The sequence below is a fragment of the Hirundo rustica genome, chromosome 5 (assembly GCF_015227805.2).
Source record: "Hirundo rustica isolate bHirRus1 chromosome 5, bHirRus1.pri.v3, whole genome shotgun sequence".
NCBI classification, from domain to species: Eukaryota; Metazoa; Chordata; class Aves; order Passeriformes; family Hirundinidae; genus Hirundo; species Hirundo rustica.
Window position 1 is genome coordinate 29,569,475 of NC_053454.1, and position 21,881 is coordinate 29,591,355.

General features: G+C 37.6%; 1 protein-coding gene across 2 annotated transcripts in view; it reads right to left on the minus strand.

Moving 5' to 3' along the window:
- Positions 1-1,935: 1,935 nt before the first annotated feature.
- MTMR7 (myotubularin related protein 7) overlaps positions 1,936-21,881 on the minus strand; it is a 43,060-nt gene continuing 23,114 nt past the window's right edge. The window contains exons 7-14 of one of the 2 annotated variants that reach the window (XM_040065163.2): positions 18,318-18,450; positions 13,534-13,643; positions 10,780-10,905; positions 9,965-10,014; positions 8,112-8,312; positions 6,836-6,976; positions 5,075-5,201; positions 1,936-4,624 (exon numbers count right to left, since the gene is read on the minus strand). In XM_040065163.2, the coding sequence (XP_039921097.1) occupies positions 4,268-4,624; positions 5,075-5,201; positions 6,836-6,976; positions 8,112-8,312; positions 9,965-10,014; positions 10,780-10,905; positions 13,534-13,643; positions 18,318-18,450 (1,245 nt within the window). In that variant the 3' untranslated portion in view covers positions 1,936-4,267. The remainder of the gene's footprint in view (positions 4,625-5,074; positions 5,202-6,835; positions 6,977-8,111; positions 8,313-9,964; positions 10,015-10,779; positions 10,906-13,533; positions 13,644-18,317; positions 18,451-21,881) is intronic. The other variant, XM_040065164.2, reaches the window with a different exon arrangement.

Genomic DNA, 21,881 nt, shown 5'->3' on the forward strand with positions numbered 1-21,881 from the left:
AAAATAGAGATTTAAGAGACCTTCAGGTAAAACTCAGTTAAAACTGGCAACAAAGTCAAGTATCACAGCCTTAATTATTCTGAACAGTAAATACTGTAATGTGTTAAACTTACAAATAAAGGTTTTAGGATTTTAATATATCCTGTAGTTGTCTAACTTACAGTTAGGCATTGCAGGACTTTTTGAGTGGATACAGATTTGTGTTGGAAGTGGATGCAGTACAATACTCAAAGACAAACTTTATTTTCATGTGCAGGGGCTTGAGCTTTTCCTGTTTAACCATTTCAACAGCAGTAATTCTTGGACCTACCTTCACTAAAATGGGCTTTAAAAACCTGTATTGCATCTCTGGCTTTTGAAAATGCCTCATTTTGGTCAGATATCTGTAGACATCACATTTCTATGCAGTAATAAGCTATAAAGAGAGCCTATATTTCAATAATAAGGGAATACCTCAGCATAAAGGACTGCGTTCTTTAGTCTTCAGAAAGGGAATAAATTCATCTGAATAACTGTAGCAACAGACTTAGTCCTTGCCTGAATTCAGTTGTGTTTCTGGTGGACCTATAAAGTTTCATTAGCTTCTTTACATAATGATTTATATTAAAAGGCTAGTACATTTTATTTTAACATTTAACATGATTTGATTTGCTGGTTGCAGGTGCTTTACTGGCAATTTAAATAATGTAAGTAAATTTGAATTTTTATTTTATCTTCTTAGGGTTGCACTCTTGCATCTCTCTGAATTGAGGGTTTGCAGTACACTTGGCTCTAGATCTTCAGCATACTTTTCACATGTCTTAGCACCGTCATAAGTTGACCTACTTCAAACTCACCCAGCACATATTCCTCCCTTCCAAAGGAATTTTCAGCTACTTACCTGTCCTTGGAGGATTTTTCAGTCACTGTGGTGTTTACCTGTCCCTGCACTACAGTGTAAGGGTGACCAGCCAGCCTAACAGCTGCAGTCAGCCTTCAGCCTGCACCCAGAAGCAGCCCCTGGCCTTTCCTGTGTTTGTGATCTACTTGAGAACTCTTGCTTGCAGATCAGGGCAGTGTCCACATAAAAGTATTAAGTCAGCTGGTCAACAGTAATGGCATTCTTACCTTCATCACAAAGGCTGTCCCCACTTGGTTGCTGTGGTTTAATTGCTGGTTTGTGTCATTAAATGTCTTTCATGCTGTGAACCCGTGCCCTGGCTTGCCTCTGTCTTCAAAGAACATGGTTCCCTGCCTTACTTGCTGATTTTACAAAGAGCTTTCCTTCCCTGCCTTCCTACTTTTACTTTCTCTTTCTCCTTTTTTTTTTTTTTTTTTTTTTTTGATACTTTGATACCGTGTTGTTGTGCCCTCCAACTAACTAATTTTATTTCTCATTTTTTTAGAATCCATTACCAGTCTACCCCAATTGTTTCTTGTATAGAGTTACCAATGAAAGCAGCTGGCAAATAGTTTTCCTTCTGTGCTTCAGATGATGATCTTTTGTAAAGAAGCCTTCAGCTGCTTGATCCCATTGCCTTCACTGTCCCTTAGAGGCATATTTTGATACTAAAGAACAGCCTGAACCTAGTGATTCAGCAGTTTAATTACATTCATCTGTGTTCTGTTTCAAATTACAGTGAGCTTATTGCATGTGCCCAATTTGCAAAGATTTGCAGCAAGGCTACGAGAAAACAATGTAGTTAATACAGAAGTCTTTTTTTTTTTTTTTTTTCCTCACTTAAAGAAAAAAATACAGGGGTATAACATACTCCCATATAATTTACACAATTGATGAGAGTCTCAGTTTTTTTGGTTATCAGTTGTAGATTCCTCCACAGCTCTGCTGGATTCTAGTATCAGAGTAGGGAAGATATAAGAATCCCTTGTTCTCAGTGACAAAGTGACTCTTTGAGTAAATGAAGAACTCTATTACAAAAATCAGGAAAGCAATCCTGTTTCATTCTCTAGTGTGAAATAACATTTCATAACACCTAAGTGTTTATTTGAAGGTGTTTCTCATTAGCCTGATAATGCCACAAATACATACAGTAATGAAAGCAGTAGTAGTTAATGGAAAATTCCACGAGCTAAAACACATCACAGAGGGCTGCTAAGTGAAGGCTTAATAAAGAAAATGTTAGTATGTTAATATTTTAGTTGTAAAGCCAGTTACAAGGAGTTGCATAAGCAACACAAAGACCACTTTGAATCTGCATATCTTGCTCTTCTGCATTTATTCCTATACACGTCTAGTTGAACACAGTACCATCATGTACAATTTTACATTTTAAAGATGTACAATAACATTGCCCATTTTCAAACGATTTTTTGACAGAATATTTGTGTGTTTTGTTTTCATGGCTGACTTTGCAGTATGTTTCTTTAGTTTGAGAAAACCCATTCAAAGTTTCCTTTAATGCCATAAAGTTTACAGGTTATGTTTAAAATACGAAACACTTTCAAAACTGCAGTTAAAATCAGGGCTTTAATTCATTAAAAATTCATAAAGATTAAAAACCAGAAGGCTAGATTCTGAACAGAATGTAATTTATAGTTGCTTTTATTTGAATTGAGCTATAGTCATTTACCAAGTTGCGGATCTGGCCTTTCCAATGTAACATTAAGATAAACCTTGCTAATAAGTATTACTTGTTCAAAGACAGCAGCTCCCTTCAGAGGATAGTAATAAAACTGAAGTTTACCTATTCAGTTTTAATAACATGTTCACAGAACAGAATGAAAAGCCATTCCAGAAAAGCAGACTGAATAATAAAATCTAATTATCTAAATTGAGGTATATTTATATAATATAGTTTTTTCTGTAGGTCTGTACTTGAAGGAGTAGTGTGAAATGCAATTAAGTAAACTTATATTCCTACCGTTTTATTCTACTAGAGTTCAATTCTGCAATCTCCAAGCAGGTAAAAGTAGCCATATGAATTATATTTTTAACTGCTGGCTTTAAATAAAATTTTAAAAAGCCCCAAAACTTGAAAGAGTTCAAGTTGTGAGTTTCAAGACATTCCAAATTTTGAACATTTTTCAGTTGTTTACTTTTGACCTGCTGATTATGAAACTATTACTCCTGTTCTTAAAAATATCAGAATTCTTAAATGAGATTAAACTTTCTGGTGAGTGATGAATCAGTCCTTTTCTTAAATTAGTATTGCAATGCTCTGTTCAGGTTGGCAAATACTAAAAGGCAAATTTTGTGTAAGGATAATAAAACACCAGTTGGTTATGGTTAGTTTGTTTTGAACAACAAAATTTGGGAGAAATATTCTCTATAACAGTTCCTCTATGGGCATAGCTTTCATTTATTTACTAATTCAGAGTGATGTTTTTGTAAGTGATTTCTGTAAGTTATTTTTCCCTATTCTCTCCACTGTGTATGTACCTCATTCCCTCTCAAATAAAACATTTTCAAGTAGGAAAATAGGCCAAAGAGTTGGGGATTTTATCACCTTTAAAATTTTACCTTTATATCTTATGTAGGTGGTCTGGACCAAGGGTAGATATAAACAAACTTGATAACAAAACATAAAGAGGCAAGAGTAAACTGCGTCCTGTACCTTTTGTTACAATGGGGTGTTTTAGCACAAAGGCTGTGTGAGTGTTGTTATAGTCCTTGAAGTTTTGGTCACAGAAACTACTGAACTTTCAACACTGGTTGAGAATTGAGTACAAGTGCTGGATTCAGATGCAGCAGCAACAACTGCTTATTAACGGGTTTTTTTTTTTTTCAGGATCAAAGCTTCATTTTTCCCCTGAGCCAGGGCATTCATTTGTTACTTTTACTTTGCTTTGAAGTATTTTAGTAGGACAATATGCCAAATAATTGTTTGAACCTCTTGTGAAGAAAAAAGCGAAGAATATACATAAAAATAAGTTGTTACTGCTTCACCAGTGAGGCTAACAGTAACACATCTTCAACCTTGTGTAAGAGAGTACTTTGGAATTTCATCATTTAGGAAAGGAACTATTATCCTGTCCAATAAATATTTATGGAAATGTACAAAGTAAGGAATAATTATGTACAGCATTGATAAAACAACCACCAAGTTGGATTAATGAAATATGACAGCAGATATTACCTTTAGTGTTATGTCTTAAAATTAGTAATAGCTTGTTCTGCTTAGATCTTTACTTACACAATAGCACAGTTCTCTTTCTTTGGATTATTTCAATAGGCCAGAGACCACTTCCATTCTTCATCTGGTAAAAAGATGTCATTCCAGACTGTGTAAGACTTTGTCATCTGGATCCTTGCTGCCTTGAAGGTATTTCAGCCTGCCAGAAATACAGCCTCATCAGAGTCCTTGCCACTGTCTTCACTAGGCAAGCAGCCACCCCCACTTGGGGACCTACAGCTTAAGTCCTCCACACCAGACTCCTGGTCACTGTTGGCTGAGAGGTCAGGATCAGAGCTTTTCAGGTTGTCCTGTGTCAGAATCAGGGCAGAATCTTCATCCCCTTGAGAAGGGCTCCGGGATGGGAATGATTTCAGATCATTGCTGTACTCCTGGGGAGTGTTAGCTAAGCTGTTGTTGGAAGCATACAGTCCAAACTGTTTGCTTTGGTCCTGTTGCTTACTCTTGACTTTATTATTACCTGATTGTGATTTCTGAAGATTTGCCAATCTCTGAAATAAAGGAAACAGGATATATCATGTGGACACATTTAGGGCCCAAAAATCCTCTAACATGTCCTTGCTTTTCTTCTTTTAAAATAAACTTTCAGAGCAAACCCCACCCTTTAAAACTGATTGTTTGCATTTATGGAGTATGAAAAGTGTGCCATTTGTCACAAACCAATGCTGAATTACAGCATTCTTCTGAGCTACGCTTCCCTCTGAGTTACAGGAGGATTAAACTTACTTTCAGTAGTACTTTTGCACCAACACAGGTAAAAAGTCCACTTTTGTGTCTTAAATACAAAGCATTCGCAATAATTTATCTGAGACCAAAGATGATGGCTGAACATCCTCATTCCAGAAAAGGATGTAGCTTATAGGGACTCTGCAGCATATGGAGCTGGGTTTCATTTATGATCAGTTACCATGTCTAGGGTATCAAGCTGAGCTCTTTATTACCTCTTGTAAGACTTCCAGCTCTTCTTCCAGCTGCTGAGTTTCTTCCTTCACTGCCATCAGATAATCAGTAACTGACTGTCGAGGATGCAGCCCCTTTTCGAAGCGGTTGTACATACCACTCCAGAACCTGGAATGGATGGCAAGATCATAGTGCATTTAAGTCTCATGAGGCTACTTCGTCAAGTGGGAAAATTCCATTTGGAGAAGTATCATCATGAGACTTAAATGCACACGCTTTTATTTTTTTCTCCCAGACACATTGTCCTAAATGATCTCTCCATGCTTATTCATCATTAGAGTGCATACACATAAGTTCACAGACTATTTAGCAAGGTTCACAGTTCCTTTGCATTTCCTCCATCCTGAAGGTGCAACTCACAGGCAGCTGGAAATAGGCAACTCAAATGAATTCTTATACACAATAGAAAGAAAGGTTTAGATCGCAACTGAGAAAGGTTCACTGAATGCAAAATTTTGCAGACATTTTTTTGGTATTATTTTTTTGTTCTACACTATGGGCTTTAGAGTGATAGTATGTACAAAAAAGCCAACGGTAAAGACAGTTTTTCAAATTCATAGTTCTCAGTTGTTGTTCAGCTTCCCATGAGCTCAACTTTGAAATTCTGTATTACTCTGGTGCTCCTCCTGCCTTGCTGGCAGTAGGGCCACAGGCAGGCGCTGAGTGTGTAACCAGTTCACCAGACAGGTTAAGTAGCTGAGCCCTGCTGTCCACTGCAGCTGTCTGGCCAAGTAGCTGACAGATATTTTTGGAGCATGTGCATGCTGCTTGGTGGCTTATTATTACTATCCCAATAGTATACTATTTAAATCACATTCCCCCTTAAGTTTATCATCTGATAGCTCATGCTTGGAAATCTTTACACACCCATGTAATTAATCAACAGGATTACTTAGCCGTTGGAGGATCTGCTGTATCAGTACTTATTTTATAAATCCCACTATCCCAAAGAAGACGATTTATGACTATTTTTAAAATGTTGTAAAGTGGAAGTGACCTGGTATAGTAGACATTAAAGAATTCAATTTCTGTCATTTACGATTTTTATTGACTTTTTAACAGGTGCTATTACTCGCAACTGGAAAACAAATGGGTCAGTTTTACTTAAATGATAGTTTTAATGAATTTCTATTCAAGTGCTCCTGAAGCTTGTTAAGACTAATGGCACAATTAATTAACTCAGAATGTCAATAGTAACATTTCTAAAGTGATGGTATTTTGTTAAATAAATTTTGAAAAAAAATCTGGAAAAAAATTCATTTTGTCTGATATAACACCATAGGGAAAGTCCAGGGTTTTTTTACAAAATACTTGTTTTAGCAAGTATTCATATTCATATGATTTCTTGAAAAGATCCTTTTTAATTTTGACACCAACTGATCCAAACTAACGTCACAAAATCTTGGAATGCAAGAAGTTAAATAGCTATAAATTTAGAAACAACAGATGAGAACGGGACTGAAAGAGGCATTTCTGAGTGGAAGAAGTGAGTAAGCATGAAATTAGGACACAGAACTATCAATATAGCTTTAATCTTAAGCTTCTTTTCAGACTAATACTTTGTTGTGGAATGGTGCAGAGGTGTTGGCTACTATGAGCACACAAGGAACAAACACACTGCATCTGAGACTGAATTTACTCTCTATAAACTGCCTTATAGAACAAGAAATACTTACATACAAAGGCATTCTGTTCTGTACTAACCCATGCTACAATCCCCAGCAGCAAGTGATACTACCTACTTGTACAAGAAGTTGCATGGAGCTATCTGTGGGTGCAGGGTCCCTTGGCTTTGACTGTGGTCTGGCCTGTATAAAGGATTCAGATAATCGGCACGATTTTTCCACAAGTGAGCCCACAATGAATACGTTCTTTCTTTGATTCTGAAAAGCAATGCATTAAATAAAAATATATTAAAGCCTCTCTTAAAATTCAGGGATAGCTGAAGCTTAGGTGCAGCATTCTTGTCCTCCATACTTCCAGTTTACAATCAGCTTCCTTAACAGAATTAGACTTAAGTTACAAGAATAAAGAAACAGAGACCCATATTCCACTTTTGGTCACTAAAAACAAAATCTGATCCATTTCCCATAAAGCAGAACCAGCTGGAGTGAGTAGGTGGTGAGTCTTTTTGAAGTGGAAAGGATCTTTGCTTTCAGAGTGATCTCTGCACCAAAGGGACCCCCACATTTAAAAGCGCTCCTACCTCACTGAGCTGCAATTTCTTACAGTTAGGTCTTGGGATGTGGTGATCTGTGAAGGTTTTGATTTTAAATGGACTGTGGTTGCTCTGCATTTGAGCAGTGAAAGGGACCAAATGGCAACAGGCAGCAGTAATCAGCACCTGCCTCTCGTTGCTACTGCTGACATGGTCAGGCTGCTTGAGAAAAGCAATGGGTATCATCATGTATTGAGGACCCAGGGCCCTGGGGAGCAGATACAAACATGAGGAATGATGATGCTGTCTTTCTTTGGGCCTCGGGGCAGGTAGATTAATTCATAATTGTTTTGGGGCTGGACAGCAGAAGGACAGTCTGCTGACTCAGTCCTAGGGAGGGCTACCAGACAAAAAGGCTGTTCATAAAGAAGTGCCTAAGAGAGCAGGACTAAAATGTCCTGACATGAGATCCAAAGACAGGTTAAAAGACAGAGGAGCAGTAACTCTTAAACTGAGAACTTTAAACTAGAGTTACTATAATTTTATCATTTTAGAGTTACAGGGCCAGCTTGCCTTGTATTTTGTCAGGGCTGCAGTAAAGGCAGGCCCACATGGCTGAAAGCATAATGCTCTTGTCAATTTCCACTAATCCCTCACGCACACCATGGATTATGCTCCCAGCAGAGCCACACTGCAGAGGATCAACTTTTTTTGGTATTAATCTGTGTTACCAGAAGACAACAGGCACCCTGTGCCTTATGAAACACATACTTGCAAACTGGAGAATGTCTGACTGCTCAATACACCACCAGCCACAGACCCCATGCATAAATATGCTACTAAAGAAAACATTTTCATACTTCAGCTCTCTTCTCTCCTTCTGGCTGTTACACAGGAAATTCCCAAACTGGCAAGAATAGATGTGATGCTGTATGTGGATGAGGAATCTTTCATTGAATTCAAAGGCACAAGGAAACTGTTCCATTAACTGCCAAACACATTCGATGAACTGGTCAATAACAGGCGATATCTCCTTTGGATCTCCATCTAAATTACCATACCTGAAACGAGATAAGATGCATCCAATTATAACTTGAATTCCTGTAAGAAAACTGATTTAACTCTAAGGAAAGCAAACCCCTCACTTTTAGTGTGCAAGTTACAACTTAGGCATTCATCTCTAAAATCTCAACTACTACTATATTTTTACTTACAAAAATGATGCAAGAATCCTGAATTAGAGTGGAGGCAAAATTACAAACAGAAAAGCCTCTTTTATTGTGTGTCTTGTTACATTACAGCTACAAAAAGCTGGCTGCTGCATAGTTGTGTTTTAATGCTATCAGTATAAATCGTACCCCGGTAACATAAGTTATCAGAAGAATGGCTGCAATGACTTAATGACAAAAGTGTGTCTCAAGACAGTCTCTAAATAGTAGATTATTCCACAAACCAGAAAACTGAGCAGGAAAGCTACATTATAACCTCAGAAGAAAAGAGATTAAAGCTGCCCTCTCTTGGTGAAATTTCTAGGAAGTCGGAAATGTTTACATGCTACTGAGACTGTCAAGTGCACATGAAACTTTCTGTGTATAAAAATGCCTCTTGGAACCACTTGCAATGAAGAAAAGGAGCCTGAAAATAAAAAACACATAGAAGTAAGAAGTATTTTTTAAGTCTACATAATAGGAAGAAGCATTTTCAATCAATTATTCTGCTCGGCGGAGGGTTGGGGAGTGTTATGTGTGTTTATATGTACACATGCCAACAGAGTAGAATTTCATAAACATCTAAAATTGAAACTTCTATTACCATCAAAGAAAATACAGCAATATTGCACAGCAAACCAAAGCTATCAGTGGTTATTGCATTTCATAATACCTTTTACCATGGATAATCATAAACAACTGACAGTATAATATTAAATGTAGTAATTCCTGCTGGAACTTCACAGGTGCTGTGAAGATGCACAGATTTTCTGACTTTTGTTGATTTTTTAAACTATAGCAAATTTATATTCAAATCAGGCAATATAATGCAGTTAAGCCCCAATATAAAAATTGCATTTTTAATTTTTACAGAAAATAAAAGTCATTAAAGAGAGAAAAATGTGAAAATGCATCCATGTTTAAATATATTAAGTTCTTCAAATATTTTCATTATATAATAGCATTTACATTGGATCGATGTTCAAAATATTTGTCCAAATAAATGATTTTCCAATTTGCTTGACATTTCTGATCTTGCTGGTTTTTTAGAACAGAATGTAACAGGAAGAGTATGTTTTATGTAATGGATAAGTCACAGACATGCCTAAGATTAAGTACTGTCTTGGAAGATGTAGAAGTCCCTTTGATGAGCAGGGACTTCTGTGGGGGGCCTTGGCACTGCTAGAAGATCTGCTGGAGTCCAAAGGGATTTTGCAAGCCAAACACACATTACTCACATGGACTTCCCAATGCTTCTAACAACTGCAAGACCAGCACGCAGGATTCCCCTAAGTAGTTCTGGAGTGCATGTATAGAAATATTTCACTCTGACTTTTCCAGGCAGCTAAATTATATAGTTGGAGAAAAGGTTATGGCACTTTCCTGGGGCATTCTGTTGCTATGTTTTGCAAAGCAGCAAAGAAGTAGAACTGGAATGGCAGCAGATACAGACTACATAAACATATATATACAGAGAGAGAGGAAAGCCTTAGCACTGGCCTTACCTGTGGTTAAATTTGTGACCAAAGGAAACCCAGTCTTTTTCAATTAACACCTAAAATGAGAATATTGCATTCAATGTTGTGGGGTGGAGCTGACATGTTGAAGCAGGATGGTATAAAAAAGCAGTGTTGGAATACTAGTTAATTTTTAGAATAAGCAGAAAAGTGGTAAACAAGAGCAATGTAAGCAAGCAATATTAGAATCTTAAATAATTTTCAAAAATAGCAGAAAAATATAATCAGTGATGAGCAGTGTTTGCCAGCTGAGGGAAACAGCCCTCTTCATGGATGCAGAGAGGGTGCCAGTATTTCAGCACAACTTCAAATATCTTGTTTCATTGCTTTCTAAAATAGAACTTATAAATGTATCAAACATCTTTTTAACATGTGACCAGTAACTTCATAACCACTTCTAGATGCTTTACTATTGCTTATTGACCTGGGAAAGGAACAGATTTTCCAATATAGCTGCTCATTGCAATCTAATATCTAGAAAAGACATACTTCTGACACTCAAAATGTTCATTGCAAATGAATACAAATTCTTGCTTGCACAAAAGCTCTTTGGGCTGTGAGGAAGTTTCTTGGTCAAGGTTAGGAAAAAAAAACCAAAACACAGGTGACCAACTGATCCCCACCTTGAATAAGATTTCACAGCGAAATTGGGAGACTAACATGAACATAGAACAAGCCTTCCTTCCTACTTAAAACCAAACCAAACCAAGAGTATATTTTAGGACAGTTTATTTCCTGTTAAAAACAGATATTCATCTAAAGTGATGCCATAGTTCATTTACTCTGTGAAAGAACCCGCTTACCATGAATCCCTTCATAGTTCTGTAATATGGATCCAATAGAAGGCTTGCTACAGAGCAAACCTGGGCTGTCCTATCCCAGCCATCAGAGCAGTGAACAAGCACACTCACACCTTCCTCAGCCACAGCCTAAGGATACAGAAAAAGTCAGAAAGTTCACAAGCACGGAGGAAGACAATGGTAAGAGAGAAACTGTGAGACAAGAGCCATATAGAGAGTATTAAAATTTGGGAACTGGGAAAGCTCATTCATTTTTACTTTACCACAAATTCTTAAATAAAGCTGAGTGTTATTAATCTCATTTGAAAATCAGTGTTACTCCTCTAATTCGAAAAGTTTTAAGTGACCTCAGGCCATGCAATATGGTGGTTGAGAATTACCCATTTATGCTCCAGTACTGGAAGATGTGGGATTCACTTCAGCTAAAATACATCTATCTGTCAGAGCAGACAACTACCTGCAGCAGATTCAGATGCTCCAACACATCTCATGCCACTTACATACCACTAAAAGAATAGCCATACTTGCAATATGGCTCCTAAATTTTTCATCGTGATTTTTCATCATTAAGGGCCACGTCTGCTTCCCATGCCATCACTAGCCTGGACATTATTGCAGCACGCTGCACTGCACTGATGACATGCTGTAAAGGCCTGTGGGAAAGCCTGTGGCAGCGGGAAACTTCCACATCTAATAAACAAGATTTTATCAGTATCTTTAATGTAATAACTGGGGAGAGAGGATACCATTTTATACATAAACACATAAAGAAGAAATTGTACTGGGTTCTCCAGAGCCTGGTGTTGTATTATTTTTAGAACTTGAGGGTTGGAGGTTTTTTTTTTTAATTCTAAGGTCTTTGTCATTTCTAAAGAGAATTAAATTTAGGAAGTAGAAAGTAAAGTAGGTTAGGAAAAATACTGTTAGAAAAAAAAATCCCATTTAGGTAAATTTTGGGCTTAATAGGGAATGAGGAATAATAGTAAATTATTTATATTTATCTCAAGAGAGAAGTAAATTCTGTCAAAATAGAACCCCTGTGGGCAGAAGATCAAGAAGAGAACTGGAAACTGTACAAATAAGAATTGGGCAAAATGCACGTGTGAGAAGGCACTAGGCTAGCAAGCATATGCACAAAGGATAATAAACCTACCCACTGGAGAAAAACTGGGAAAACTAATGTAAGTGAACTTATTTCTATGAGCTATTGAAAAGTGGTAGGGCTGGGAGTAATAATACGTGTATTTATCACACAGTTGCTGTTCAGGTAAAAAACTACAGTTGCCTTCTGAGAAGGAAGAAGTGATGCAAGAGAAATAAGCAGTTAGTGAGGAGGGAAACCTATGAAGTTTTATCTGTACAGCTGTGTGCTGTAGGTCACATGAATAAATAGGCCAATAAGAAATTGTTATCTCAGAAATAAGAATTGAAGCAGTAAAAGGGAGAGCACAAGGTACAGGGTTACCAAAATTAAAGCTACTGCTGGCAGATGACAAATGTCTACATTACTTTGGGGGGAAGTAGGGGAAATAATTTCTTACTAAAGCCAAAACTATTTTCAGGAAGAGTTCTCAAGTATATAGAAGTAGAAGCTGCTAGAGAGTTTGGCCATGGTAATACACAGAAGTTGGTTCAAGAGCTGAATTTGGTTGGTTGCCTGATAACTCAGAGGGGATTGTCGGGGGCTCCTTTCCTTTGGAGTTTAAATTCTTCAGCATTTAGGTGGTTTTAGAGTCCTGGCCCTCTGCAAAGCTCTGTGCCAAATGCAGGGAAAGACGGAGTCTTCAAGGTTACATGCTTCATTTATTAGTTCTTATCTTACAATTTTCTCAGTGTCCAAAAGGTGTTTGCCACGGCTCGGACATCTGGTGACTCCTCCTGTCTCTGGGCTGTCCTTATCTTTTATACTAATTGCTACGTATTCTTTATTTACTATTTATTACCAATGTCTATCACTGTTACTAAAATGGTCATCTTTACCCTGACCCAATCTTCACTAACTACTTTGTGCCAACGTCACTGCAGAAATGGAGTGAGGGAACAAGAAGGAAGAAGAAAGAGACAACGCCCCAAATTCTCCATCTTGCCCCATTCACTTCAATGCCAAAAATCCCAAACCCACTGTTTTTTCACCCTGTGATGTACAAAATTACTATTTTCACACTCTTGTGGCCTGCAATGCTTCCTGCAGTGCAAGAAGCCTCTCCCATGGACTGAAATCAAATCCAGTGTCTCTCTGAGCTCTGGGCTCTGGGCTGGGGTCCCAGACCCCCCTGCCCAGGTCCCTGACCCTCCAGGGCAACCAAAGAAATGCCCTGGACTCCAACAGGGATAACACAGTAGCTACAGATTGTGTATAACATAAGATACTATACATAATATCTTATGACTACCACTTCCACAAAGAAAATGTCCAGAAACCAGTGGAGGAGGCAGGGCAAATAGGGAAAGAAAAAATAATCACTACTGGGGAGTAATGTAAGGACATTCATGCCTGACAAAACAAGACACAGGCTAGTAGAGGCTTCAGTGTGAAAGAACACAAGCTTCTGTTTACTACTTTAGAAAAATATTGACAAAACAGCAAAACAGCACCTAAGAATCACCTCTCCTCATACACAAAGCACTGCAAAATGGGCTTTTTTTCATGTATAACATCACTGAAGAGATAACAGAAGTTACCCATAAGCAGAGAATTTGGTCCTCATTTTCTGTATCTGGTTACTCCAAGTTTTGTTCTAATTTTACACACTTTACCTTTGCAATAAAAATGCCAGCATCCATAATGGCTTTGATGTGCTTCAGCCAGCCAGAATTTTCTAGGCCCCACAGAAAGTCACTCATTGAAGGTGATTTCAGCTCACAAACTGCAAAATAAGATACATTTTAAATGTAGAGTCCCTTAAGCTTCATTGACTGTTGAGCCTCTACGTTATCTCTTCTTCAGATATCCATGGTGTAAAACATGGATCCTTTGAAACGAAGAACTACTTCACACTCAAACATAATCTTTGAGAAACACATATATTTAAGGAATGGGGCTGGGTCTAATTTCACCCAATATGTTGATTTAATTTAAAAAGAAAAGCTGTCATAAAGCCCATTGCAAACAAATCCAAATCCATCCTTCTGTGAAGCACATATTTTCCAAGATTTGTGTTGGAAGTGAAGTTTTCAAACCCCTGGGAGGAGTTAATGTACCTAATGATGAGGGCTTGGAAACAGAAAGCATTTGATTTCTGCTATTGGACAGGGAGACAGGCACCTAAATGGTGCCACTGCCTCCTACTCCCAGCATCACCACAGATGATGGTGGTTGAGTAAAAGTGGTTCACTCCACATTTCTCCATCCCTGAATTAAACCTTATTAAAGCTTCAGTTGGAGTCAAAAAGTACTCTGATGCTGAGGACAAGACATAATCCATCAAGGAAAATATTTTCATTAAAATCTTCCAACCTCTATTCCACATTTGAAGACAAAAATTACAATTGCTCAGTTTTAACTCTAAGTTTCTATTCTGCTGTATCCAAGTATATTTTTTAACAATAAAGAGCTTGTGGCATCAGAAGAAAAAAGTAATCAGAATCTAAATAAGGTACCTCAATCCAGCACAAATACTCAGTGAAATTTGGTGCAATCTATTTTCAACAGTAAGATGCTAAATTCACCCCATAAATAGGCTACATCTTTATTTTGATCCACATAGAGTTATACTGTCTTTTAAGGAAAAAATATATCAGCCACTGAAATTAATTTTCAGAGTAGAGTGAAAAACATGGCTTTTTCTCAGTTAATGTATGATCTGTCAATCACTAATGTCTTATTAAGTCTCTTGCGGTCTGGAAATCTTAAAAGACTCAGTTATTTATGGCCATTATGGCCCCTGGCACAGCTTTATTTTCCTTCAGTGTAACTAAAATTTAATTTTACAAACCAAAGACAGAGCTTGTACCATATCTGAACTATTTGACTGTCCTAACTCCATTTAGTTCTGAAGCAAAATGGCCTAATGTGTCCGTACGAAGTCTTGCAATGTTTATATGTAAGGCCCCTTCCAGATGGTTATTTTAAAAGTAATTTTTGGAGGATATTTATAAAGATGCAGAGATAGCAGCACTGAAAGCAAACAGCTTTTCACATGATTAATGTCCCTGTGCAGATGGAAGCATGACTAATTAGTGGCTGAATTCTGGCCGAAGCTGCTGTCTCTGTTTACAAAAGCCCAAGGTAAGGCTGGAACAGTGCTTTGCTCATTCCCACTCCCAAATTGGAGTCAATATTTACTGACCACTTCACTGAGCAAAGTTCATACTGTCCTAAATGCATACACTGTATATTTCACATGACTTTGGCAACCGATCTGGACCTTAATACTGAGTTCAATTATGAATTCAATTATGAGGCTTATCCTAAGGGGGAAAGGCATTTCCATCTCAGCAGAAAAGGTACCAAAACCTTTGAGAAATATGGCCAGCTTCATGCAGAGTGTATGCACAGGAAAATCAAGAGCCAATGGGCAGATCTCTGAGAATTCCAGCAACATGCCCACGTCCCAGGATGGGAGGAAGAAACATGGCACATGTTGAAAACTGCCTCTTCCACCAGCAGAAGTAACAGGGAGGTGTGCTGGACTAGCTCCCCATTTCTGGCAGGACAGCCATAAGAAGAGGAAGGAATGGTCACTGTGGGCCAAACCCACAGGTTTTCTTACTGGCTGCTCCGTCACAGAAGTCCAAGGATCAGAGGGCTGCTCCTACAGCAGCAAGTGCTGCTCCTGGTATGAGGGGAGGAGAAGCTCATATTTGCTGTTTAAATACAGACAGGGAGCATGTGGGGCCATCACCTGAGTCACAGGACACGGGAGTCATGTCTCAGCTGGATGTGCAGCACAGCCCACCCCAAATGCCAAACAGCAGCCCCAGGCAGACCTTGGATCTTTATCAAGAAAAGGCCCTGTGTAATGTCCTTCTAATGTTTAGAATTATTTCAAGGAGGTTTGTGCAAAGGATCAAAATTATCTCAGGGTTCTTCACGTAGACCCATCTATCAATGGAGAAAAATAAAAAATCCATACTATACTAAAGGCAGTAGAGGAAAATATTCTTTTTTCTCCGAAAGGAAATTCCATCATGTTGAAATGCATTTCACTTCTGCAGTACAGTCAAACCTCAACATTTTTGCATATTCTGAAAAAAAATTATTCTAAAAATTTAATCATTTTGCAATGCTGGTATAATTTGCTGAAAATCAACATTATACCAGGGTAAGTATATATTAAAAGAAGATATATTGGCTTGAAATAAAGTCAGAAAAATCACAAAGTTGAAACCAATTTTCACCTACTCAAATAAAATATTGATTTTTTATTAGTATAAATTTATTTTCTCAGATTTTCCCCCCCAAAATTAATATTATTATTATATAATATGTATTATAATATTCATTTCAATTCCTAATATAAGTGTATTTTCTAATGAAAAAGAATATTTTTTTTTCACATTCTCTCAGGACTGGAAGTTTTTAAAAATTGTATATTGAAAATAATCTGTAGTCTGGCATGTGAAGATCCTTTGCCCTGCATTTCTGCTTAGCACTAGTAAATTGAATGAAACTGGCCTTGCATTTCAGCAACACATCTGGCCAATTATATTTTGGTGTCCTCTTTTCATGCTGTATACTTCCAAGCAACAATACAGCTCACATTAAACTAAAATCAGTTCTGTCTTTTCAAAGTTTTTATGCATCTTATAAAACCTTACAACAGATCATGAGCTGCAGACCCATTCTGTAGAGTAGTGTGATGTTTTACTTAAGATTCACATAGGTACAGTGATATTGCTATCTTATTTATGTATTCTTTTAAATGTTTCTATTTTATATTGATATTTATAATACGTCAGTAATTGATAATTACTGATGTATTATCAAGGTATTCATTGATAAAAAATTAAAGCCATATTAGGTGTGTGTTATCATCATCCTTGACAGCCTTTTTGGTTCTAGGTCTCTTTGTATGCTCAAGTCAGGTAAAAGGTCACCAGAAAAACAGATTAAGAGATGTATACAAATAGAAAAAGATAAAACCTACATAGTATCTGACATAAGGAAAGCCCTAGTATGCTGAAAATCATAAGATTTTTCTTTTAAAAAGTCCTTAACTTCTCTGATTTCTAATCTTATCTGTCAAGTTGCTACATGAGAGATTTCAACACAGCAAACATAAAACCCAGTAAAAAAGCAGATTTTTTAATTATACAGTTAATTTGAAAATAGATGCTAAGAATTTGTGCCCTCCAAGCAGCCTGAAGTGTTAAATACCTTAGAAATTACCTTGTTACATGCAAGCTTGGGCCATGGGCTGGTCTCATGAACTTCTGGCTCAAAAATTATACACAACACTGCCCATGCAGGCAGGCAGGTTGTTTGCTATTTTAACTTTGATAGTCTTGAGCTGAACAAACAAAGGGACCTGTTTACTCTCCCACCCTCTCTCCTAGCCAAACAAGACTTCCTAGCAAACAAAAAAATCTTTCTGTTTTCCCACGTGAGACCCTTAGACCAAGAAAGCTCTCATGAAGAGAGGGGATGTTTTACCTGCATCACACATTATGCTGGTTTCCATGAAGTGCCCTAATTTGAAAACAGAGCATGGCTTCCCTATCATGGAAAATTTGCACTCAATGGGAGACAGCTGAAGAGTAAAAGAGCATGGGCAGAGCATCAAATCAAAAGATAGATGAAGCTGATTTGGGAGGTGATGGAAGTTGTTGATGTACACGAAGTAAATACAGAGACATGGCGGAGTGAGCACTACTTCCTATTTGCATGTTAAAAATCAACAAGCCATTGAGGGTCAAGGATGGCTTATTTATCCTTGCTCTTTTCCCAGATGACCTTTAAACACTTATGTACTGCAAATATGAAATGGCAGAACAGTTTGCTGGTTTATATACTGCTAAGTATTTTTAAGGCAATTGTTATTAATTTGCATGGGATATTGAAGGTGACGAATTGTTACACCCATTGACCGTGAATTTCATTACTAGACCTGATGTGATATGTTCTTTACAGGGCATGAATAAGTTTCTGTTAAAATTCACAGTCTAAAATGCATGACTATCTTATATGAAAATGACACCATAGTTTTTCTGAGCTTAAAAAAAAAAAAAAAAAAACCCTGTATTTTCCACTAGCCTCGAAGTCAGTTATAAGGATTTATTTTTTTTCATTTCAGCACCAAAATGTAAATTTCAAAAAAAGTTATAGTAGCAGCAAGGTGCACGTAATTAAAATTAATTTTATATGAAATGATATCTGAATTTCAGCCAGGAAACAAAGTGTTTTCATAATTAAGAAATCACCAACCAGTATTTGCCATGATGCTCCATTGCACAAGTCCAACTAGCCAGCAGCAGCTGCAACAGGTAAAGATTAATTTCCATACTCTTTTTCACTGCTGCTGATTTCAGAGTGGTTATTCTGATTTCTTTGACAGAGAGATCAATTCTTTCCTCTAGTTTCCAAGGAAGAGGAATATTACCTTCAAGCATTTTCTGTAGACTATTTCTCATAACATGGATGTTCTCGATGCCTATGAATTGAAACTTGATGTTGGAGTAGTTGTCTTCATTTTCATATCCCTTCCCTGCTGCTCTGTTTGCCATTGCGTTGAGCTGAAAAACATAGGGAAAACTAGATGAAAACCAGGAGCAGAATCTTTTCAAAACAAACCTTGTGGTCTACAGCAATAAATCAGAGGGGTTTAAGGCAGGCACAAATAGGAAGCATTTGTCACAGTGTCAAGACAGGGGTCTATGAATCGGGGACCTGTTTACAGCCTATTGCAGGGCGCTGGGTTGCTGAGCCTCTGATATCCCTGTTTCACACACTTGGAGTGAAACTTCCTTAGTGAGGCTAAACGCAAAGCCCCCCCAGCTTAGGCAGGGTTCCTCTGCAATAGCATAAAGGTTTTCATTTTAAAGGGCTGTTTTGATTTCATGTTGGGTCAGCATTCTGTTTCCTGGCAGAACGTACCCAGGAGGTGGCAGTGTCTCATCTGCCACGCCGCGGCTCACAGCGCGCTCACCCTGCGGCGTTGCCCAAGTTACCCTGTTCACTGCTCAAACCATCCAAAAGCTGACACAGCTGACTCCTTTGAAGCTTGCAATAATGAAGAGGGAGCTGGAGTAGTTTTTCCTGATTTTATAGTAACTTGGCTCTTGTTATGTGAGACTACAAAATATTTGAATTGACAACATCACCACAAATATTTTCATCTGCAATGCACTGCTATCAGAGGAGTTGCTCCGCTTCAGCAAAAATACTTTCAGCTGGAAGTTGAAGCTTTGTCTTCGAATCTGTTACTTGCTTTCTGGCATGGGAAAGTTACTAAATATTTTAGTTCATTTTTCCCAAACATAAAATTAAGGGTGGGGTTAATGTATGTTTTCACCCCTTTTGGAACTCTTGGGTGGGAAGGAAAACTGTCTGCCAAGCTCAGTATGTCAAATTTTGATTTTTTTGGCTGAAAACAAGAGCTCATAAAAATTAATTAAGTACTTTTACATTTTCTTTCATAAGTCTTTTTAACTAAATTATTCTTTTATTAAGTACCTATCTGCTTTTTTTCTGAATTTTCTACAGCATATCTCACTGCGCAATGGAAAGAAATTGTCTTTTTGCATAAAGTCCATGCTTTTCTGTGAAATTCATGCTGTAGGGTTGGGGGACCTTCAAACTTCCCAAGAAATATGAGGGCTCTGAAAGTACAAAGCAGCTCAAGGCGCAGAACCTCCATGCCCCCAAGCACAACTAACAGCTTCTGCTCAGGAAAGATTTAAGAAAAAAATAATAAAGGCTATAGACTTTATGAGGTGTCAGTTGGACAAAAAGTGACTCATCTTCATTTCAGTGAGAGCCAATGCTCATGAAAAAGTAAAAAAGTCTCTCTTAGGAATTGCTTAGGGGACAAGAGGCTATGCAGATAACTCTGTCTCCAGTTTATTTCTCAATAGTGCAGGCAGTACTATTGATTCACTGCTTCTGTGGTCACATCTGAAACTCACAATACTGTATTTTAGTGCTTAGTAAATGGCATCAGGGGATATACAAGAATGTCTCCTTTTCTGACCTCTTCCACCCCAAACACACTTACTCTCAATATTCAATTTTAATTTGGAACCAATACGCACAATTGGGGACTGATTATCTGAGGCCATCTTCCCTCCAATCAAGAGGAAGTTGTTTTGCTTTTTTACATTATATGTCAAAATAGGTTTCCAAGGACCAAAGCTGATATCTTAACTTTCAAAGGAAAGAGCTAAAAAGTTACATTTGTGAACCACCATTAGGAATTGAAATATTGCATGAATTTCGTGACTAACAGAAGGAGTCACACTCTGGATAGGAACCTGAGCAAAACACCAGCGTTTTTGATTTATACGAATCTTAGGCAAAATTTCTTTTAACTTGTAGTATGCAATTCAGGGAAGAGCACAAACAAAAAACTCCATTCTTGTCTATCAACCAGCAGTCTGCTGAAGTATTGACTATCAATGGACAATAAAAAAAAAGATACAGCCTGTGAACAGCATGTCAATTAAGGACAGAGTCCTCTGTGTGACTTGCTACAAAGATATAAATTATCTGCTGAATCTTAGTATTTCTCTTTTGAAGTTGACATCAGTGTTCTCGTATAAACAAAATGAGGCAGTGTCTCTCTGCAGCAGCCTATAGCTTCAGGAGGAAAGACCTGTACACATGAGTCTCAGCCACCACAAACCCATGAAACCCTAAATGAAAAACATCTCTGCTCTGACTAATATAGTACTCAGCACAAAAATACCATTAACTGTTCCTGCAGCAGAGCAATTTTATCACAAATATCCTTTCTCAAAGGGCAATCTGAAATACCACTCTTGGAAAGTAAATAAATACAAGGTTAAATTTGCAAGGCTTTCTGACACTCATTTATTTTAAATACTGTCAGTTGCCAAACTTTGCAGCTGCCACAATATTTACTGACAAGTTTTCCACATCATCTACCAAAATTCCATCTGTTGCTCTTAAAGTAGTTGTTGTGAAGCTATCTAAATTGTGCATGTCCCTGATTAATCTCAGTGAATATGAGGATACAACCTGTTAAGGTAAAAGACCCCACTTGCAAGATTTCCTGGCATTTTCTTTAATCTGGGGGATAACCAAGCCAAGTCTTGTTATAAAGATTATAGAACTAATGTGTTTTAGTCATAAAAAGTACATTTATGTTTATTAGCTTCTTCTGTGATCACATAGACGAATGACAGTGGCTTAAGTAAAGTTGCATTTTTTCATCCTGATATATCCAAATGAAGTAGAAACAAAGCTTTCTAGATGAACAGACAAACCTTTTGTTTTGAAAATTATCAAGTGCAATGAGGGAAGAGCCCTTGGGAATGCTGAACTGAAGGGTCCATCGATGTTCATGACCTTTGCAAGAAAGTGGTTCTTTTGAGATATGAGGCAAATAGTTTTTTAGCCACCTATGGGAATGGGAAGCTATCCACTAGACTTGATAACTTACCTTTATATTTGTTAAAGGCTCCCTGAAGAATTCCAGGAACTGCTTCCACCGATATCTATCCTTTGCTATATACTCTAGATTTATAAATGTATTATCAGGTACAAAAGGCTGTATTTGGCATCTGGGATCACAGGAGCTTTGTAGATATGTCTATTTTTGCTGCCCAGAGAGAAGTAGGAATCTGGTATACAAATATCTTTACATCAAAACCTTTCTACAGAGAAGTTAAGTGAAAACAGTCCTGATGTCTGACTGGCTCCTGAAGAAGCCAGCATTGCTGGACCTATGCTGATGTTCATGGCTAAGTGAGCCAATTTCAGTCTCTCCACAACCTCCACAAAGTATGGGCTTTTATCACTGCACACAGAAGGTGTCTCAAAGCCATTTATCAGAAAAAATTAAAAGATGGCTCCTTCCTGTTAATACGTCCTAAAACATTAGTGACAGCCAAGTCAGTAAGTCATTAGCAATAAATCCCATCAGTCAAAGACTGCCTTAAATAGGGAAGAGTAGCAGTACCATCAGACAAGAAACAAGCTGAAC